Raw genomic sequence first — 17,454 nt, 5'->3', positions numbered from 1 at the left:
TGCGAAACACACAAAAGTTATTCATTGGTGAGGTGATGGTTTTGGTGATTGTTTTAACAGTTCTTGTGTGTGTGAGTGTTTGAGAGGTGGTGATGTTTGATAAAGTTAATTGGTAGTATTATTGCATCAAGGTGATTCGGGTAAATAATGAAATATGAAAAGGGGATGGTTTGAGGGTTATGCCTCGAGGTTGTGGTGTTGTAACTCCTATGACTAGATAGATTGACGTGTAACTACTACTTCGTTTCTGAAATATCTGAATCAACAGTGATTTGGATGTTAATCAATATCAAACTCCAGATAAACTCAAACTTGCTCGGACGGATATTACCCATCCAAACTCAGTTAAGAGGTTCTTAGTCCTAAAATTTATAAAAGCAAGAAAGATAAAACTTTTGAAATTAAAAACACAAAATATTATATACAATAGCACAAGGAATTGTCACAATATAGGTGAAAAGGTCCAATCAGGTGCCACAGAGATGTCACAAATTTTCCTATTTTTTAATATTCTAAAGTTGGTTTTGTATTTATATAGTTGAAACTATATCGAACAACAAAAAAGTAAGTGTGGTGATAAGGTTATGACATTACAACTAAGGTAGTGTGGTGGTAATACTATTCTATTGCAATTTCTTCAACACAGATTCGAACCTTGCGAGCATGCTTTTTTGATATAGAAATATTCAAATAACGGAATAAAACACCGACACAACGCACTGAGGCAACCTATAGTTCCTATAACATAAGGTTGTTCGAAAACCTCACAACTTGTAGCACGAGCTCGATAAAAGCTCGAATAAAACTAGAAGAAAAAACTTGATTTGAAACAATCTGAGCAAAGCTGACTTATTTTTGTAATCGAGCCGAGCTCAACCAAAGCTTGGCTCGTTTAACTTCAAGCTCAAGCTCAAACTCACTCTGACTTGACTCGTAAACAACCCTACTATAAAACCATAATTAATTAAGTGTAGATAAAAGAAATTAAAATGAAATAATGTTACTATCCATAAAACTAGGGGTGTTCATAATTTGATTCGAATTCGAAACATTCGAAATTCGCTTCAATTCGAATTCGATTATTAAGATTCGAATTCGTTTTTAAGAAATTCGAATTTGATTCTCATCGTATTCGTGTATACTAATCGAATACGAATTTATGATTTATCATTCGATTCGATTCAAAATAATACATATGTATATATATACATATATATAATTTATATATAAATATACATATATAATTTTTTGTTTGGGCCAAATTCATAAATAATAAATGCCAAACCCCATAGCACATATTATTGTTTTTTATCACATACTATTTGTATTTTAATTTCTGAACTTACTACTCGCATAGTATTGTAGCAACTTTAAACTAATATTTGTGTGCTTTACAATTATGATTTTGGTTTTTGAAATTTTTAACATAGGTGAACTTGAATCAAATTGAATTTATTAGAAATCGATCCATATTTGATTTGAATTCGAGTTTCAAATACGAATTAAATCGAATTTCGAATATGGTATATAATACGAATATGAATTCGAATCGAATAGTTCAACTTTTATTCGAATACGAATACAAATACGAATACTAGCAAAAAAAATAAATTATTCAATTCGATTAACTTGAAAATTCGTTATTCGACTCGATAAACACCAGTGCATATAATAGTATGTTTGTTAATAATAATAATATCCATTTGGCGACAAACATACTAGACAGCGTCCCCATATCTAATGTTTGACCAAACACATTTATTTTCTTCACTCCAGTTTTTTCTTTGCTTATCCTTTTCTTCTTCTTTTTTCTCCTACTCGTAATAATAATATTATTATTTCACATATAAATAGCCACACGGGTCCATCTTTCTTTTCTTCCAATCCCAAATCCTCGATCTTGATTTCACACCCAACAATGTCCAGTTGAATTTATAAACCTTCAACAACATTGATTTGATTGCTGGGTTATCAATCAAACAGTTGGATCCATTGATTCCTGCTTGGATCTAGTTCCTGTGCCATAGCTTCAATCAGGTATGATTTTACGCTCTTGATTTCTTTATTTTAGGGATTTTTTTTAAGTTATTTGCAATTGGGTATGTTCAAAATTCGATCTTTAGGGGTTTTGATTGTTGAGTTTAAGGATTTTCTGATTAATTGCAATTGGGTATGTTTGGAACTAGTAAAACATTGGTTTAGTTCATGAAAGCATGTATTTTTTTGTGGGATTTTGCTATTTTGGGATTAATAGTTTTATCTTTACTTCTTGTTAATGGTACTCTATTACTATTATTAGTATTGAATTTTTTTAAATACTTTGTGTGTAAAAAAAGAAGAGTTTTTTTTTTTTTTTTAAGTTCGGGATCTTACCGGGTATGTTTGTTTATTCAGGGCGAACCGTAATCGAGTATGTTCAACATTTTGAAGAAAAAAACCTTTAAAGTTTAGCATAATATAGTATTGTTGATTTGAAGAGCACACAAATCAAGAATTTGGTGTTTACAACGGGATCTACAACGGATCCCTCAATCGAGAATCGAGTGTTTGTTACGGAAGGTGGTCTGGAGTGCGTATTAAGCATTATCAGGGCCCTGAGGATGGGGTCCTGCTTTCTGCAAGAAAGCGGGACCCCACTCCCAGCTTCCCCGACATCAACTTTAGGGATTGGGAAAAAGAAACCTTCCAAAAAAAGGCCGCCACGGTTGCGGTCGTTTGATTACCGGAGGGAAGAACAACTTCATAGAATTGCGGGTCGGATGTTCTTGAACGGGTCTAGTGAAGTTGCTTCATTGTTTACTCAACAAGGCAAGAAAGGAACTAATCAAGATGCCATGATTGTTTGGGAGGTTAGTTATTTTTGATTTCCTGTTAAATAAGTTAGTCTTTTGATGTTGGATTTAGAGGGTGTTTGAATCTTGTATTTAGGGGTGTCAGTCTTGTCGGGTTGATGGGTTTTGGGCGGGGGTTAACTGATGAACCTACATGGCCCATGTATTTATACGTGTAACCAAAATAACCTATTTATTTAAACGAGTCAAATGGGCGAGGTTGTAATTCAATCGTAAACGGGTCATAAACAGGCTGGTAGTTTGCAATAAATGTGTTAATGGGTTGACCTATAAAATATAGTTTTCTTTATTTATAAACTAGTTTAAACGTGTCGACTTGTTTAATTAAGCTAAATGGGTTAAAATGTTAAATAGGTCAATCCAAACACGACTTGCTTATTTAACAAGTTAGAAATGAAAACCTAAAACTGTTATATTCATGTTAGGTTTCGGGCCGGGTTAGGAATTTCCACCGCTTTTACTTTTGTTGATTGATGTAATACTCACGTAGTTGGTTGTTGAGTGTTTGAAACTTGTGATTATTTTAAAAACTAATATATTTGAATGACCAAACAAGACTTTTGTGTAAAAAAGGTAGATTATGACACTTTATTTTATCATTTGATGGTTGTAAAAGTCTCTTGAATTAGGTTAAAAAGAGGGGTGATTAGCACACTTTATTTATTTTTATATTAAAACCAAACTGATAATTTAACCTTAAACTGTCAAATAATTAGAAACATAATCTGTTTATGTTTATGTTTATGTTTAATGTGTGCTAAGGTTGTTTGCCACTATATGTAATAATGTCGACTTGTCTACTTTTAAATGGTTCAATTTAGGTTTTGTTTTATCTCAAACAGACCAAATAAATAAAATTACTTAAAGTCAAACGTGTTGAAAGTCATCCGAAGTCTTTTTTAACGCACACAGCCTCCTAATATATATATATATTTTTATTTTGAGGTTTGCTTTATTATTGTAATTATATATTGTTGTTGTGACATATTTTAACTTTTCAGAATTTCGGGTCAAGAACCGACACAGTGTTCTGTGGCGTGTTTGATGGGCACGGCCCTTTTGGTCACATGGTTGCTAAACGGGTTAGAGATTCACTCCCGTTAAAGCTAAGTGCACATTGGGAAGTCAACATTAAAAACACCGATGATGTTCTTCGGGAGATTGTCGGTGGCTTAAACACTGAAGGGACATCGGTTGATTCACCAGACGTTAATTTTGAAGAAACTGATAGGGTCCCGGAAATCTTTCAAACCCTAAAAGAATCCTTTTTGAAGGCTTTTAAAGTGATGGATAGAGAATTGAGTATGTATGCAAGTGTTGATTGCTTCTGTAGTGGGACGACTGCAGTGACGTTGGTCAAACAGGTTAGATTTTTAAACGATTTTAATTTAAATGGATAATGAGTCTTCGGTTTTTTTAAAGGGGTGTGAGTTTCTAACATGACATGTACCAGACACGATATGCGTGGGTTTGGGCCAGTTTCAGGTTGAAACCCGCTAACATATTTAGCTTAGCAGGTTGTGTTCGGGTCAACACGACTTGTTGACTCGTTTAACTGGTTTGGTTTCATAATAAAAAACATTACGTTTTATGTCATAACTTATTTTTATTAGGTATATTAATGCGAAGTTTTAACTGTAAAAGTTTTATAGGCTAGACGTAATTATTCAAATATAAATGGTAGGCATTGTTTATTTATCTAAAGAGTAGTGACTACATCGAAACAGAAGGCAAACGGGCAACAAGCTGCGCCACTACCCACCTTTTGAATTGCAAAACCCAATCTTTTAAAAACATGCATCTTTTTATAATCTTTAAAAAATGTGTATTTTTTTTTGTGTAAATTAGTACTTTTAGAGTATTAATATGTAAAAGCATAAAATAAAATACAATTGTACTTTTGTTATAATCTTTAAAAAATTATGTTTTATGTCATAACTTAAACATATTTGGTTTTTTATGCAAAAATTTAAAGATAAAGGTGTTTGAATGTAATCATTCTATATAAAATGTGTATTTTTTTTTTGTAAAGTTGTAACTTTGGAGTATTAATTTGTAAAAAAAACTATAATAAAATAATATTTTCGATTTAAATGAGTTGTGTTTGTGGCAACCCGTAAAAACTTGTGTTGTCTTAAGAGTTCATGTGTCTGACACAATCTTGGGGCTCATGTCATCGCCTTTCCAACCTGCCAACACGACCTATTAAGTACCCATGGTTTTTAATTTGTTATTGTAATTAAAGATTAAAGAATGCTTTATTGGGGTATAGGGTCAGCATCTTATAATTGGAAACATTGGGGACTCAAGGGCCGTATTGTGTACACGGGATAAAGATAACTCTCTTGTTCCGGTTCAGTTGACGGTGGATCTAAAACCGAACCTTCCAGGTTTTTCCCTTTAAAAACTTTACCTCATATAATGGTTCTACTTTATATTTGTTTTGTGTGTTTGCTATCATGTTTATTTTTTTTAACAATGAAGTTGTTATGGATTTCATAGGTGGCAGGGCAGGTTAGGCGGGCTGGGTAATTACAGACGAGTGAACGTGGGTTTAACGGGCTGGATTGACCCGAAAACTTTTCTGCACATTTTGATCTTCATATAATTTATAATTTGTTCAATATGACTATATGAGTAAATCATATTAATTTTCTTAAATAAAACGATATATGAGGTAGTATGCACTAAAATAAATGCATGCAACTTTGAACCGTATGGCCTATTTTCTTTTCAGCTAAATTATTTGATTAAAAGTTTCAATTTAGTTTGTGACAAGAATAAAGACCATTTCCTCCAAAAGTTTTTCTATAATAAAAATAAGAGAAAATTACTGTTTGCGTCCCTGTGGTTTTAAAGAGGAGGCACAATGAGTCCCCAAAAATTTTTTTGAACTGGTTGAGTCCCTGTGGTTTCAAAAATGAACCATTTGAGTCCCTGCCGTTACTTAACTTTCAGGTGAACTTTCATTTTACTGAAACCACAGGGACTCAAATTGTTCGTTTCTGAAAACACAGGGACTCAAATTGTTCGTTTCTGAAACCACGGGACTCAATTAGTTCAAAAAAATTTTCTGGGACTCATTGTGTCTTCGCCCTAAAACCACAGGGACGCAAACAGTAATATTCTCTAAAAATAAAAGTATTGTCATAGATTAGAATGTAATGTTTAAATAATAATAACAGTAATAGTAATGTTAATAATAATAAACAGCAGCAGGGTTAAGCTGTAATTTCTAAAAGAGTAAAATAGCAAAGTGGTTAAACTGTATAGAAAAGCGCAAAATAGTAATCTTACCTGAATGAGGGACCATTTATGAATACAAAACTAGTTGGTTCTTGGGGGGCTATACCCATTGTTTTAAACCATAGGGGCCAAATCCATAATGTAGGCCAAACCACAGGGACAGATCCGTGTAATTTACTCTACTTTTTCGTTCTTTATTTTTTTCATTTTGTTGTTTGACACATGTATGTTATGCAGAGGAAGCTGAGCGGATCCGTAGATGCAAAGGTCGCGTGTTTGCCTTACGGGATGAACCTGAAGTGGCTAGAGTTTGGCTGCCAAATAACGATTCTCCTGGGCTGGCCATGGCTCGTGCTTTTGGAGATTTTTGTCTCAAGGAGTACGGTCTCATTTCAGTTCCTCAAGTTTCTTATAGGCGCCTTACAGAAAAAGACGAATTTGTTGTCCTGGCGACTGACGGGGTACGAAATATATTAGTATTGTTAACCATTATGCTCTGCATGCACTTGTTGAATGCATGTTCATTGTTAAGTATAAAAGTTTTTGGTTTTGGCCTTAAACCGAACTGAAAACCGAGAATTCAGTTTTTGGGTTTTTGAAACCCTCCGGTTTCAGTTTTCGTAATGGGTTTGGTTTGGGTTTGACATATATGACCCAAAAAAAGGGTCCAAAATAATGAATCTGGGCCTAAATGTTTTTTTGTTAATGCATGATTAATTTTTTTTACGCATTTGGAACTAAAATTTATGGGGGTACGCTATTTATTAGTTTTTATAAGTTACTTGACGTTCAAAAATAAAATTAAAATTTGTAAATTCAATAACAAAAGTGGGTTTTTACGGGTTAGATCAATTTTTCGGTGTTCTGTACATGCAAAACTGAAACCGAATTGGAATGTGGGTTTTGAAAAAAGAAGAAACATAAACACCAAATCAATAGTTTTGGGTTGGGTTTGGTTTTCGGTTCGGTTATGTTGGTTATTTTGGTTACTGTTTGGTTATCTCCGTTTCATGCACACCCCTATGAACAAAAAGAACCAAAGATAGTGATGGTTATGTTAAATAAACGTCTTATGCAACATAGTTAAATCAATACTAAACCAACATATTTATTTTCCGACACACATTAACAGGTTTGGGACGTGCTTTCAAATGAGGAAGTGATTGAAATCGTCGCATCGACCGAACCACATTCTCTTGCAGCACAGGCCGTGGTTGAGTCAGCGGTTCGCGCATGGAAGCATAAGTACCCGACTTCAAAAGTTGATGATTGCGCGGTTGTCTGCCTGTTTCTCGGCTTACATTCATTAATAACTTCTGGCGCCAAATTAGATCATGGGAAGAATGTGGAGTCTGACGACGAAGACGAGTCAGCATCCATCATGAATCTCGAAACCGGAAAAGACTGGTCTGCCCTTGAGGGCGTTTCGCGGTTGAACACATTATTAACCCTCCCGAGCTTCGTTCCTGGTGTGGATGATTAGAACCAAAAGCATGGAGGGAAAGCATAGGTTGTTTGAAAATGCGGGGGGTATTTTCGTCATTTTGCTTTGATTGTTCGTGTTAAAGTTCAACCATTAAAAGAAAGGGTTGTAAAAAAGGATGAACAAACAGGCAGACTTATAGCAGATGTTGAAGAACCCTGTTGTTTTAGAGGGTTGGGGTATCATTTGTTTTTATTTTTATTTTAATATTTTTTTGTTGGGATTTTGGAGGATGGAAAGGGAATTTTATGAAACCAGATCTTGCTTCTTTTTTTTTTTTTTATTTTTTTTTATATTTTCAGGTTTGTGAATTGTGAATTAAATGTTATGTTGATCATACTTATATGCAAGTAAATTTTGTGACTGATTAATATATATTTTTTTTATTGTTTTTGAATGATGAATTTCTATTATCGGGAGATTAGACTTGAATCCAAGACCTTTTAACTTTTGGTGTCATCAAAGTTATTTCTAGGTGTTATCATTTGATTTTCAATTTAACTATGTTCTCCCTCTAGGCGGTTCGTTATGGGCGGAGTTGTGGCGCCTTTAGGGCTGAACACTGCCGAGTGGCGCTAACAAAGGGGCGTCCGGGGGGGGGGGGGGAGTCATGAAGACCGGCGCTATGAGAGGAAAAAGTGGGTCCTCCATTTTCACCGTTTTAAATAAAAATAAAAAATCTCCAAACTTATATATTTATACTATATAATAAATAAAACTTTTTAAGTGCAATATGTTATCACCAAATGATTCTTACAAAGTTTTCTCTCATTTCTCTCATATTAAATACATTTGAAATTTCTTTTTCTTATTAATAATTTTTGTATTTCATTTTTTTTCTTTTTAATCTTTCATTTTCTCTTTTTAATAACTTTTCCCTGAATTAAAAAATTTAATACCAGTATAAATATATGATTTTGTTTTATATAAATATATATTGCATTAGCAATTAATATTAGGTTTTTATAAGTAACCAATTTTTACGTTGATTTTGAATAATGAATCCAGAAATTAAGGATTTAAATTATTTAATTATAGTAATTAAGGTTTATAAGAAATGATATTATTGGATGAAGAGGCAAGATTAATTTAAAATTAAAATTTCAATAAACTTTAACATATTAAACATATATGATTATTTACTAAATTACAAGTTTTTTTTCTTTCAAAGCCTGAAAAGACAAATTCACTATTGATGTATTCTCAATATTTTTGTTAACTTAAACGAGCGGGGTTTTTTTTAACTGATTAAAGTATCAAACATGATTCAGGTCAAAACAGTTTATGATTAGAATGAGTTTCGGTTCACGGGTTGGTTTAAAAAAGTAGCCATTTACAACTTCTTTTTTTAATTGACTATTTATCAACCCATCATTTATATTAAGTTAATCATCTTAAATATCCACAAAATTATAAACACTAGACTACATGTTTTAGTTTTTTAGGTTGATATGACAACTTCTTATCTTTAATTAAAATAAAAATGTTAGACATTAACACACTATTAATCATATGGTAAATTGACTTTGTATATCCTTCTATTATTGAAGATTTCAAAAATATAGATTTCTTTAGTGAGTGGGTTATACTTGCACTGAAAAACGAGGTCGTTCAAGAAATTAGCAAACGTTTGCTATCCATGTTTCTAGGAGATGAAAAATATTACCATTCTTCCGATGGTATCTATCAGACATAAAATGATACGTTATAAGAAAGTATTAGTAACCTGATGTTTTAAATGGCCTCAAAGTTTAAGGTTGTCAAGTGATAAGTTAGTCATAAAAGCCGATATTGAAGTGATGCTGCTTAAAATATTAACTAGAAAATTGGTCTATGCAATGAAAAAATATATGTGAAAATACAATATGATAACTATGTTATAGAAGTCGAAATCATATCCGGAAGTAATATTGGAACTTGCATTTTTATTCTTCAAAAAATAATAAAATCCTATACATTTAGATAAAATAATTAATTCCAAAGAACGAAATTTTCACTTTATTTTTCTCTGCAATGAAGATTAATAAAAGTTACGGTCAATCATTATAGATGGTTGGTTTGTTTTTGAAACAATTTATTTTAACTCATGGCCAGTATGTGTTGCATTATCTAGAGTTAAAAGCAAAAATAATGTGAAACTACTAAGTTTTGATATAGAAAGTAAAGTTACAAATAAAACTACAAATGTTGTGTACAAAGAAATATTTAAAGTTTATGAATTTTCTAACAACTTTTTATTTCCATGTTGTGTAAGAGCATTCCCATCTCACCCTCTATCTATAAACCAAAACTTACACTAAAACTCACTATATTTTCTTTCTCTATTTCAATTAAATAATACTTTTTATACATTTTCCATTAACTTTTCTCTTTCCCCCACTCACAACCACTTTCAAATAATATTAAAAAATTAAAAGGGATAAACAGTAGCTTTTCAAATATACAGAAAAATCACTGTTTTTTCTAAAATATAAAAACTCTTCACTAACAACACCCAAAATCACTCTCTAAATTATAAAAACATCCCTCACATAAAATAAATGGTTGGATGAGAATGCTCTAATGTGTGCATTATTCTACCTTATAATATATCAACATATTTTTGTTAGTATACGAAATGTGACAAGTGCTGGAAGTTGAAACAACGAGTCGCTTAGTCGTGGTAATTAGAATACAATATGATGAATGGATCTAGGATAACAAATGTGGAAGTCTAGATCTAACGAATGAGTGCATTAGTTATATATATAACGAATGGGCAAGCTTCACGAATGGGAGCAAGTGGTTAACGAATGTGTGCATGTGTATAAATAGGATTCATTTGTTTACAAAGTTACAACTTACTAGAGCTGTTCATTCTTACGAGAGACCGCTTGTGCCCTTACTCTGCCAAAATTGATAATCGAACTTCAACGAGTTAATATTTACATATCGTCTACGTGTTCGATCGTTTTCGTTCATCGATTAGTACTGAAACGCACCGAAAAAAACACCGTGCGTTTTCGGTTTCGTATATCAATATTGAGTTAATCGATCCTCATCGGGAAAAACAAGTGGTATCAGAGCTTTCGGTGCTCGATTCTACGTCTAATTGCTGAAATTCGCGCTTAACGTTGCTTCTAGCGTGTTCGATTTTGATTCCGAAGCGTCGTGTTCATAGGTTTGATTTTCGTTTGATTCGGTTCAAAATCGGTTGATATTTTACGTTTAGGATTCATCTACGAGTGATTTCGAGTCCAAATATATGATCAATTTGATGATTCGATGATGATTCTGATCTTTCTGCTGTTTTCACGTGATTCCGGCGAACTTTCTGCCGTGTAACCGTTTTTCCGGTGAGTTAACGGAATTTTCCGGCGAACTGACGTTTTCCCGACAAACGGTATTCTGGCAATCATAACAGAAAATTCCGGCGACCTGATTGTTATTTGTCCGCATATACCAATTGTGAATTGATTAAGTGTTTGTCAGATTGTGAAATTGATTCCGGTCAGATCTAACTACTTTTTCCGATGGTATAACCAACTATTCCGGCGGCATAACCACCGTCGCCATTTCGTTTTCCCGGCGACGATTCCGGCATAAATTTGTTTTTCCGGTCACTTAACACACACTCAAATCTGTTGTAAACATTTGCGTTCGAGTGATTTCGTATTAAATCTGATTACAATTTGTTCTCCAGTGAAGGTTTTTGATTTTACTGTCCGCCATTTTTCGGAGGATTTGATTTTCCTTGTTGTGACGTCATGATGATGCAATTGTTGTGAGCATATTGGTTAACCATACTTATAGCCATATTCAATTTTTAAATCCGTTTAGTGTGTTTGTATCCGATTTGAGCTCGCGGTTTGTGTTCGCATTGTTCGAGTTAGTTTGATGGTGATTCAAGTTCGTATTCATGTGCTGTTTTGATTCCATGTTGATCTGATTCGTATACGCGTCCGTGCTTGTTTTGCTTCATTAGTCTCTTTTTTGGGGTTCGGGTTAGTTCTTCAGTGTTCGGGTCAGACTTTGTATGTCAAACGGACTAGGGGTAGTTTTGGACATTTCAGGAAATTAGATTTTAAACGAGTAAAGATCAAGTGTTCGGTTCAGTTTGTAGATTGTTTCGGTTGGCTTGTTTTGGAGTTTCATTGTTTGGTTATTTGACGTTTATTTGTCAAAACGGGCCAAAACCGTGTTTTTAAGTGCTGAAACGAACCAAAAACACGCCAAAAAGTCCTGAATTTTGCTGTTTTTCTGCTGAGCGTGCTGCTGAATTTTGCTGATTTGTTGCTGAAAACGCGCTGATTCGCGCTGAAACGAGCTGTTAAGTGCTGAATTGCTGCCAAAAACTCGCTGAATTTACTGTTGCTTGTGTTAAAAGTTGCTGAAACGTGCTGTCTAAGTTGCTGATTTGCTGTTAAAACTTGCTGAAAATGAGCTGAAAGTTGCTGTTTTTGTGTTAAAGTTTGCTGAAACGGGCCGAAAACGAGCTGAAACGAACCTGAACTTGCTGAAAATTGCTGAAACTTGCTAAACTGTGCTGAAACGCGCCATTTTGGTGCTGAAATTTGCTGAACTACTGTTAATAAGCCGCGGGTTGCTATTAACGTGATAATTTTGAGTTCGGAATTTGTTTAGAGCTTAACGAACGTCTTTTGATCAAACTTTTCAACGGGACAAAGTTTGATTCGGTCAAAGACGTCATTTCAAGTTCGGATCAAGGAAAATTTTTTGATTTTCGTTTCAGTGCTTAGCTCGCGTTTTAGTTAAATTTCAACGATGAAGTCGATTCCTTCTTCAGTTGCTACTAATTCGATCGGTCAAACCAGTTCTTCTAATAATAAGATCAAAATTCCTGAACTTACAAATATTGCTTATCTCATGGATTGGAAAGTTTGTTTTGAAGAAATTATCAGTTTGTTTGATAAAGATTTGTTGATACCGATCAAAGAAAGGGAATATTGTCGTCCACAATCGAAAAAACCACATGATGCGTACAGTATGTACAAACCAGAGTATGAATGGAATGCTTGTGAGAAAGCTGAGTTTGGTCATGAAATGAGGGCGTTTACTACACTTCAAACAGTAATATCATTTGTTGTACTATATGATCTGTCACGCCCTAATCTAAGGCGGAAATGCCGGGGCGTGATCCTATTGCTCACAGCTTGAAGATACTATCATACATAAAAGGTGACAATATCTATTTAATTATTTTATTGAAAATAAATACACACAATATCCAAATAGAACAAACAATTTAAATACATGAATGTAAACTTAAATAATGGTTATCTCGTTTATATCCTAAGGTCTAGTCTAAGTGTCCAACTTCAATCTTCAATACAAAGCAACCTGCATATGCGTAGAAAATTGAGTTTGTCAACAACACATGTTGAGTGAGATGATCACCAATTTTGACACAACAAATAGTTATATAATAAATAACTAATAAATAATAAGTGTTAAAAGCGGAAACCAATCTATGTGGTAATAATCAATCAAAACTTAACAAACCATGTAACCAAATCGTATGTAACATTTCGGTTTTTCTGTTTTTCTTTCAATTGTAAACGTTACCCGACCCGGTTCGTGTTCAAGCGAGTTATTAATAAAATATTCCTTTTATTCCTTTTTATATTTGTACAACTATCAAAGAATGGCAAAAACAAACCCTAACTAAACTTTAAACGTGTTCTGTACCCAACTCAATAGACCAAGGACCAAACTGCAATTACCATTCAAAATTTTAATAATAAAATAATCCTCCTTCTCCCTCCTCTAACTCACGGCCGTATACCCCCCTCCTTTGCTTGGACCTGAATTATCAGACATAATCAAGAATTGATCTTGCCATATCTTTTACTAACCCAAATCGCACTCCACCGATGATCCAATTAAGGTAAAGATATTATTCGACAGCTAACACAATCAAACTTAAACCACGGCTGGTTTGGGCATGGTAACACTATAAATACACGCCTAAAATTCAATTAAACGCGCACACACCATCCTCTTAACCTCGCGAAACTAAACCCTAAATCAATTGCACGTTACAGAGCCGTCAATACCATTAACGCACTCAAGCTCCGCCTTGACCCATCTGTTGATCTTTAACCCTCAATCTGCAACCATAAACGGTAATTGAAGCATGCTTATAATTCGTTTTTGATCCATTAACAAAAACCCTAAGTCAATTTTAACGTACAATGAACGAATCAACGGAATTAAGATCTAGGGTTTATAATTGAACTGGTTACTGGTAGTATCTGGTTACATACTTTAAGATCTGGTAAAACACACCAAACTAACACACAGCAGAGTGGCTGGTGTGTGAAAGGTTAAAACACAACAAACGCATGTATAAACACACACACACACACACACACACATATAATATATATATATCATCCCAAATATATCATCATGAAAGTAAGCCTATGGTCATAAAGTAACACCTGCATACACATTCATAAATATCATCTCACGACATACTACAATACGAGTAAGCCTATATTCTTGAGTCTAGACCATAAGTAATGTCTATAACCGTATAAAGTATATAACCATAAACTAGCCTCAAATATTCAAAGGCTTAGAATATAATTCATCCATATTTTCATAAACCCCCAAACACAAGTAAGGTCATATAAAACCATCCAATTAGTTTAAACGAGTATAGTCGGATAAAAGTGTAATATGGTGAGTATGCTAGCCCAAAACGTAAAAAGAGTAACAAGGGGCATCATGAACTCACCTGACACGAGGAACACAATCACAATGGGCTAGAGGACCCTTAAGTACTCCCACAACTCAAAAGCTTGTCGGATCACGAACAATCATTACTATCGACACCGAAAGGACTCGTTTATCCTACGAGACTTTCTAACATGGTTCGAGTTACCTAAAGCCGCGACCTCATCAAACTTAATCATAACAGCCCCCGGGGCCTCACATTTACCGACACGACCCTTAGATACTCCCGGGATTAAAGAATTCCCAAATTACCCCGGGGAGCACTAGGTGATACTAGCACGCGCGTTTAAGAGTTTTTTAGGCAATTAACATACAACTCAGCCCTGTGTGGACCCAATATGATAAATTCACAGCCAAAAAGTCCACACGATGCTACACGAGTCAAATGGGTCGGTAACTCACAAGCACAACGCACCAACTATTCGATAAACGCGAATGTGCGTTGTATCGACCCGTTTGAGTAACCGACAACCAATTCAGCCCCAATACTTATAAAAATCATTTTCCAACAGCCCGTACATTAAACCGAAGCTACCCGAACTGAATTGGTCATCACTTACTTCATCCCTCGCGTTAAACGCAACAAATCACTATCCTAGACAACCGAAAACCAGTTTTCAATCTACAACTAGTTGACCAATCAAACGAACACCAATGGACATGATTTTTAAGTATGTTATATGGGACATACCTAGGAAGATTATGGTGCAAAAACCTCAGCCGAAACAGCCCCGAAACTGCCCAATTGGACAGCCACCCGGTAAGCCTAAAACAAGCGGTTTAACGACGAATAAACAAGCCATAAGGATGAATTAAGGTGAAAAAGAGTTGTAGACATTTAATACCGACCTGGAATTGAACGTTTGAAGGCAAGGTGATGTCTGGTTACATGCAAAACGAGAAGGGGGAGGGGGTAGGGGCGCCGATCGGATATGGGGCAAGGGTTTAGGGTTTTCTTTCTTTGTTTTTTTTTTACATAACAAGAATGTTACAATCTGGCCCTCCTAATTGCGAATTTGAGACAACTTGAATCACTAACTACTTATATGGACTTTTACGAATTACCAGACGGCCTCACAACTTTGAAATTTAATCCCAATTAACATGCAAACTTATATAGGTACATAAGCCAATTAACGAAAATTTTCCGGGCGTTACATTATTGATATATTGTTGTTATGCTAGTTTTAGTATTTCATATTATCGCAAGGAATTGTCATTTTTATATTATATGTATTAAAAAGAGCCGTGATTACTTTCTCAATTTTATGTTGACAAACTATGTATTTTCCCGCATGGCGCAGGTAGCTATATTGGATGAAGAATCAAAGGGATTAAAGAGTAGTTGGACCTTAGGATGCATGAATAATGATGAACTTCATTTTTGTTATTTTTAGTAGTAATTTCTTTTGAAACAATGATTGTGCTTTACGTGTTTGAATAATATGAATTTAATAATTTAGATATTGATACGTGGATTTATTTTAGTGTCTTTTGAGCTATGATACAATTATGTCGCGCCCCGGCATATTCCGCCGTAGGTTGGGGTGTGACAGATTGGTATCAGAGCCGAAGGCTATAAGATTGGTGGTTAGACGTAACGGCCTAGTAGCATGTTTAGGGTCCCTATACGTGTTCCTATACGTGCACCCTATTTGTTTAAATTTTTGTACATAGCTTAATTTATTTAAATTGTTTATCATATGCAATTGTACACGAAAGCACACACTTATTCCGAGGCTATGCCTCAAAATCATTTTTCAAAATTTTAGGACGATTTTTAAATCGGGAAATTCCTTAAGAATTCCCACCTTTTACCTCCACCTTCCTTGAGGATGATTCATGTAACGGATACGTAGTAACTGTAAGGGAGACACACCTGTACACCGATCCCTTGACACCAAGGCTTGCGAGCATAAGGAAGTGCAATGCGTATACATCTCGATCAACTGTGAGACATGGTTGCCTTCTTGAGTGTGAAACTTGTTAGGCCAAAGCGTATCACACCAAACGTTCACGAATCTACTACCTCATTGTATCATTCGTGGTCGTGTGACGATCACATCCTTAATTTATAACCGAATTCACGATGATACGTGGCTAAACTCGGTTTTCCGCATTGTGTTTTAGTTGAATAGTTGGGTGAAGTACACAAATACGGGGTGGTTCCCGAAGTACTTCAACCATCTATCTCAACACCCTTCACAACTCAATTTTAATCAATTTTATTTGGTTTTCGATATTTTCATTTTGTTGGAAGGAACCATGGTGGTTTATGAAATCCTAACCAACAAATGAAACCCCACGTTTCAATTTTAAGTTATGTTATAACTATTTATTTATTTACTTATGTATTTATTTTATTTATTATCCCTCATTACGTCAACACTTCTAAAATCACGTCTCATAAATGACTCCAAACTCAGCATCAAATTGTTAAATAGAATTCACAAGTATCGATTTACACAAACTCAACCTCAAGTTGTTAAATAGAGTTCACAAGTATCAACTTATACAAATTCATACATTTACAACATTTACCCAAGTCTCATAAATTTTACACATTTGATCCTTGCAGTATGTCTTCCCGTCTCATCAATAGTACTCGCCGCAACTCTGGCCGTCGCATGTCATCTCGCATTACGAAGGGAATTGTGGAAGCCTTCCCTATGGTCATCTCTCAACTCTAAGCCGTGAATGCCGCAACTGTTCCCGCAAACCCTAATGTTTTCACAATCAAGCAATTCACCAACGCTAACCCAACCGATTACTTTGGGACTGAGGGTGCTACAAGCCTTCTTCAATGGTCCGAGCACATGGAAAGAGTGTTCCTCCACTCTGCATGTCCGGATGACAAGAAGACCACGTATGCATCAAGTGTTTTCAAATCTAGTGCCCTTACTTGGTGGACTAGCAAAAAGAGAGACCTTGGGGGTGAGGTTGCCATGGCCTTGCCATGGGATGACCTCAAGAAGCTCATGTTAGACCAATTCTGCCAGAAATATGAACTCTGGAAGTTGGAAGAAGAATTCTGGAATTTGAAGCAAGAGGGAGGTGATAATACCGCTTACAACAACCGATTCCACGAATTGAGCGTCCTTATCTCGCATATGATTACTCCTTTGGAGCGTG

General features: G+C 34.8%; 1 protein-coding gene across 1 annotated transcript; it reads left to right on the top strand.

The window, feature by feature from the left end:
* The first annotated feature begins 2,408 nt into the window (after window positions 1–2,408).
* Window positions 2,409–7,621, top strand: LOC143596179 (putative protein phosphatase 2C 33). The gene is made up of 5 exons (XM_077075022.1): window positions 2,409–2,849; window positions 3,854–4,216; window positions 5,125–5,242; window positions 6,336–6,559; window positions 7,231–7,621. The coding sequence occupies exons 1-5, from the start codon at window positions 2,601–2,603 to the stop codon at window positions 7,579–7,581; spliced, it is 1,305 nt and encodes a 434-aa protein (XP_076931137.1). The 5' UTR covers window positions 2,409–2,600; the 3' UTR covers window positions 7,582–7,621.
* Window positions 7,622–17,454: the final 9,833 nt, after the last annotated feature.

Source organism: Bidens hawaiensis, unplaced genomic scaffold (assembly GCF_021521415.1).
Source record: "Bidens hawaiensis isolate Kalapana, Puna unplaced genomic scaffold, B.hawaiensis_p1.1 tig00046141_1, whole genome shotgun sequence".
NCBI classification, from domain to species: domain Eukaryota; kingdom Viridiplantae; phylum Streptophyta; class Magnoliopsida; order Asterales; family Asteraceae; genus Bidens; species Bidens hawaiensis.
The sequence above is the reverse complement of the archived record's forward strand: the minus strand, read 5'-3'. Positions and strand labels throughout refer to the sequence as shown.

Excerpts from the sequence above, each read along its gene's own strand:
- LOC143596179 (XM_077075022.1), top strand. The coding sequence starts at position 2,601 with ATGGGGTCCTGCTTTCTGCAAGAAAGCGGGACCCCACTCCCAGCTTCC. Across the intron at positions 5,243-6,335 it reads TCTAAAACCGAACCTTCCAG|AGGAAGCTGAGCGGATCCGT; the intron begins GTTTTTCCCTTT and ends TATGTTATGCAG. Across the intron at positions 6,560-7,230 it reads TTGTCCTGGCGACTGACGGG|GTTTGGGACGTGCTTTCAAA; the intron begins GTACGAAATATA and ends ACACATTAACAG.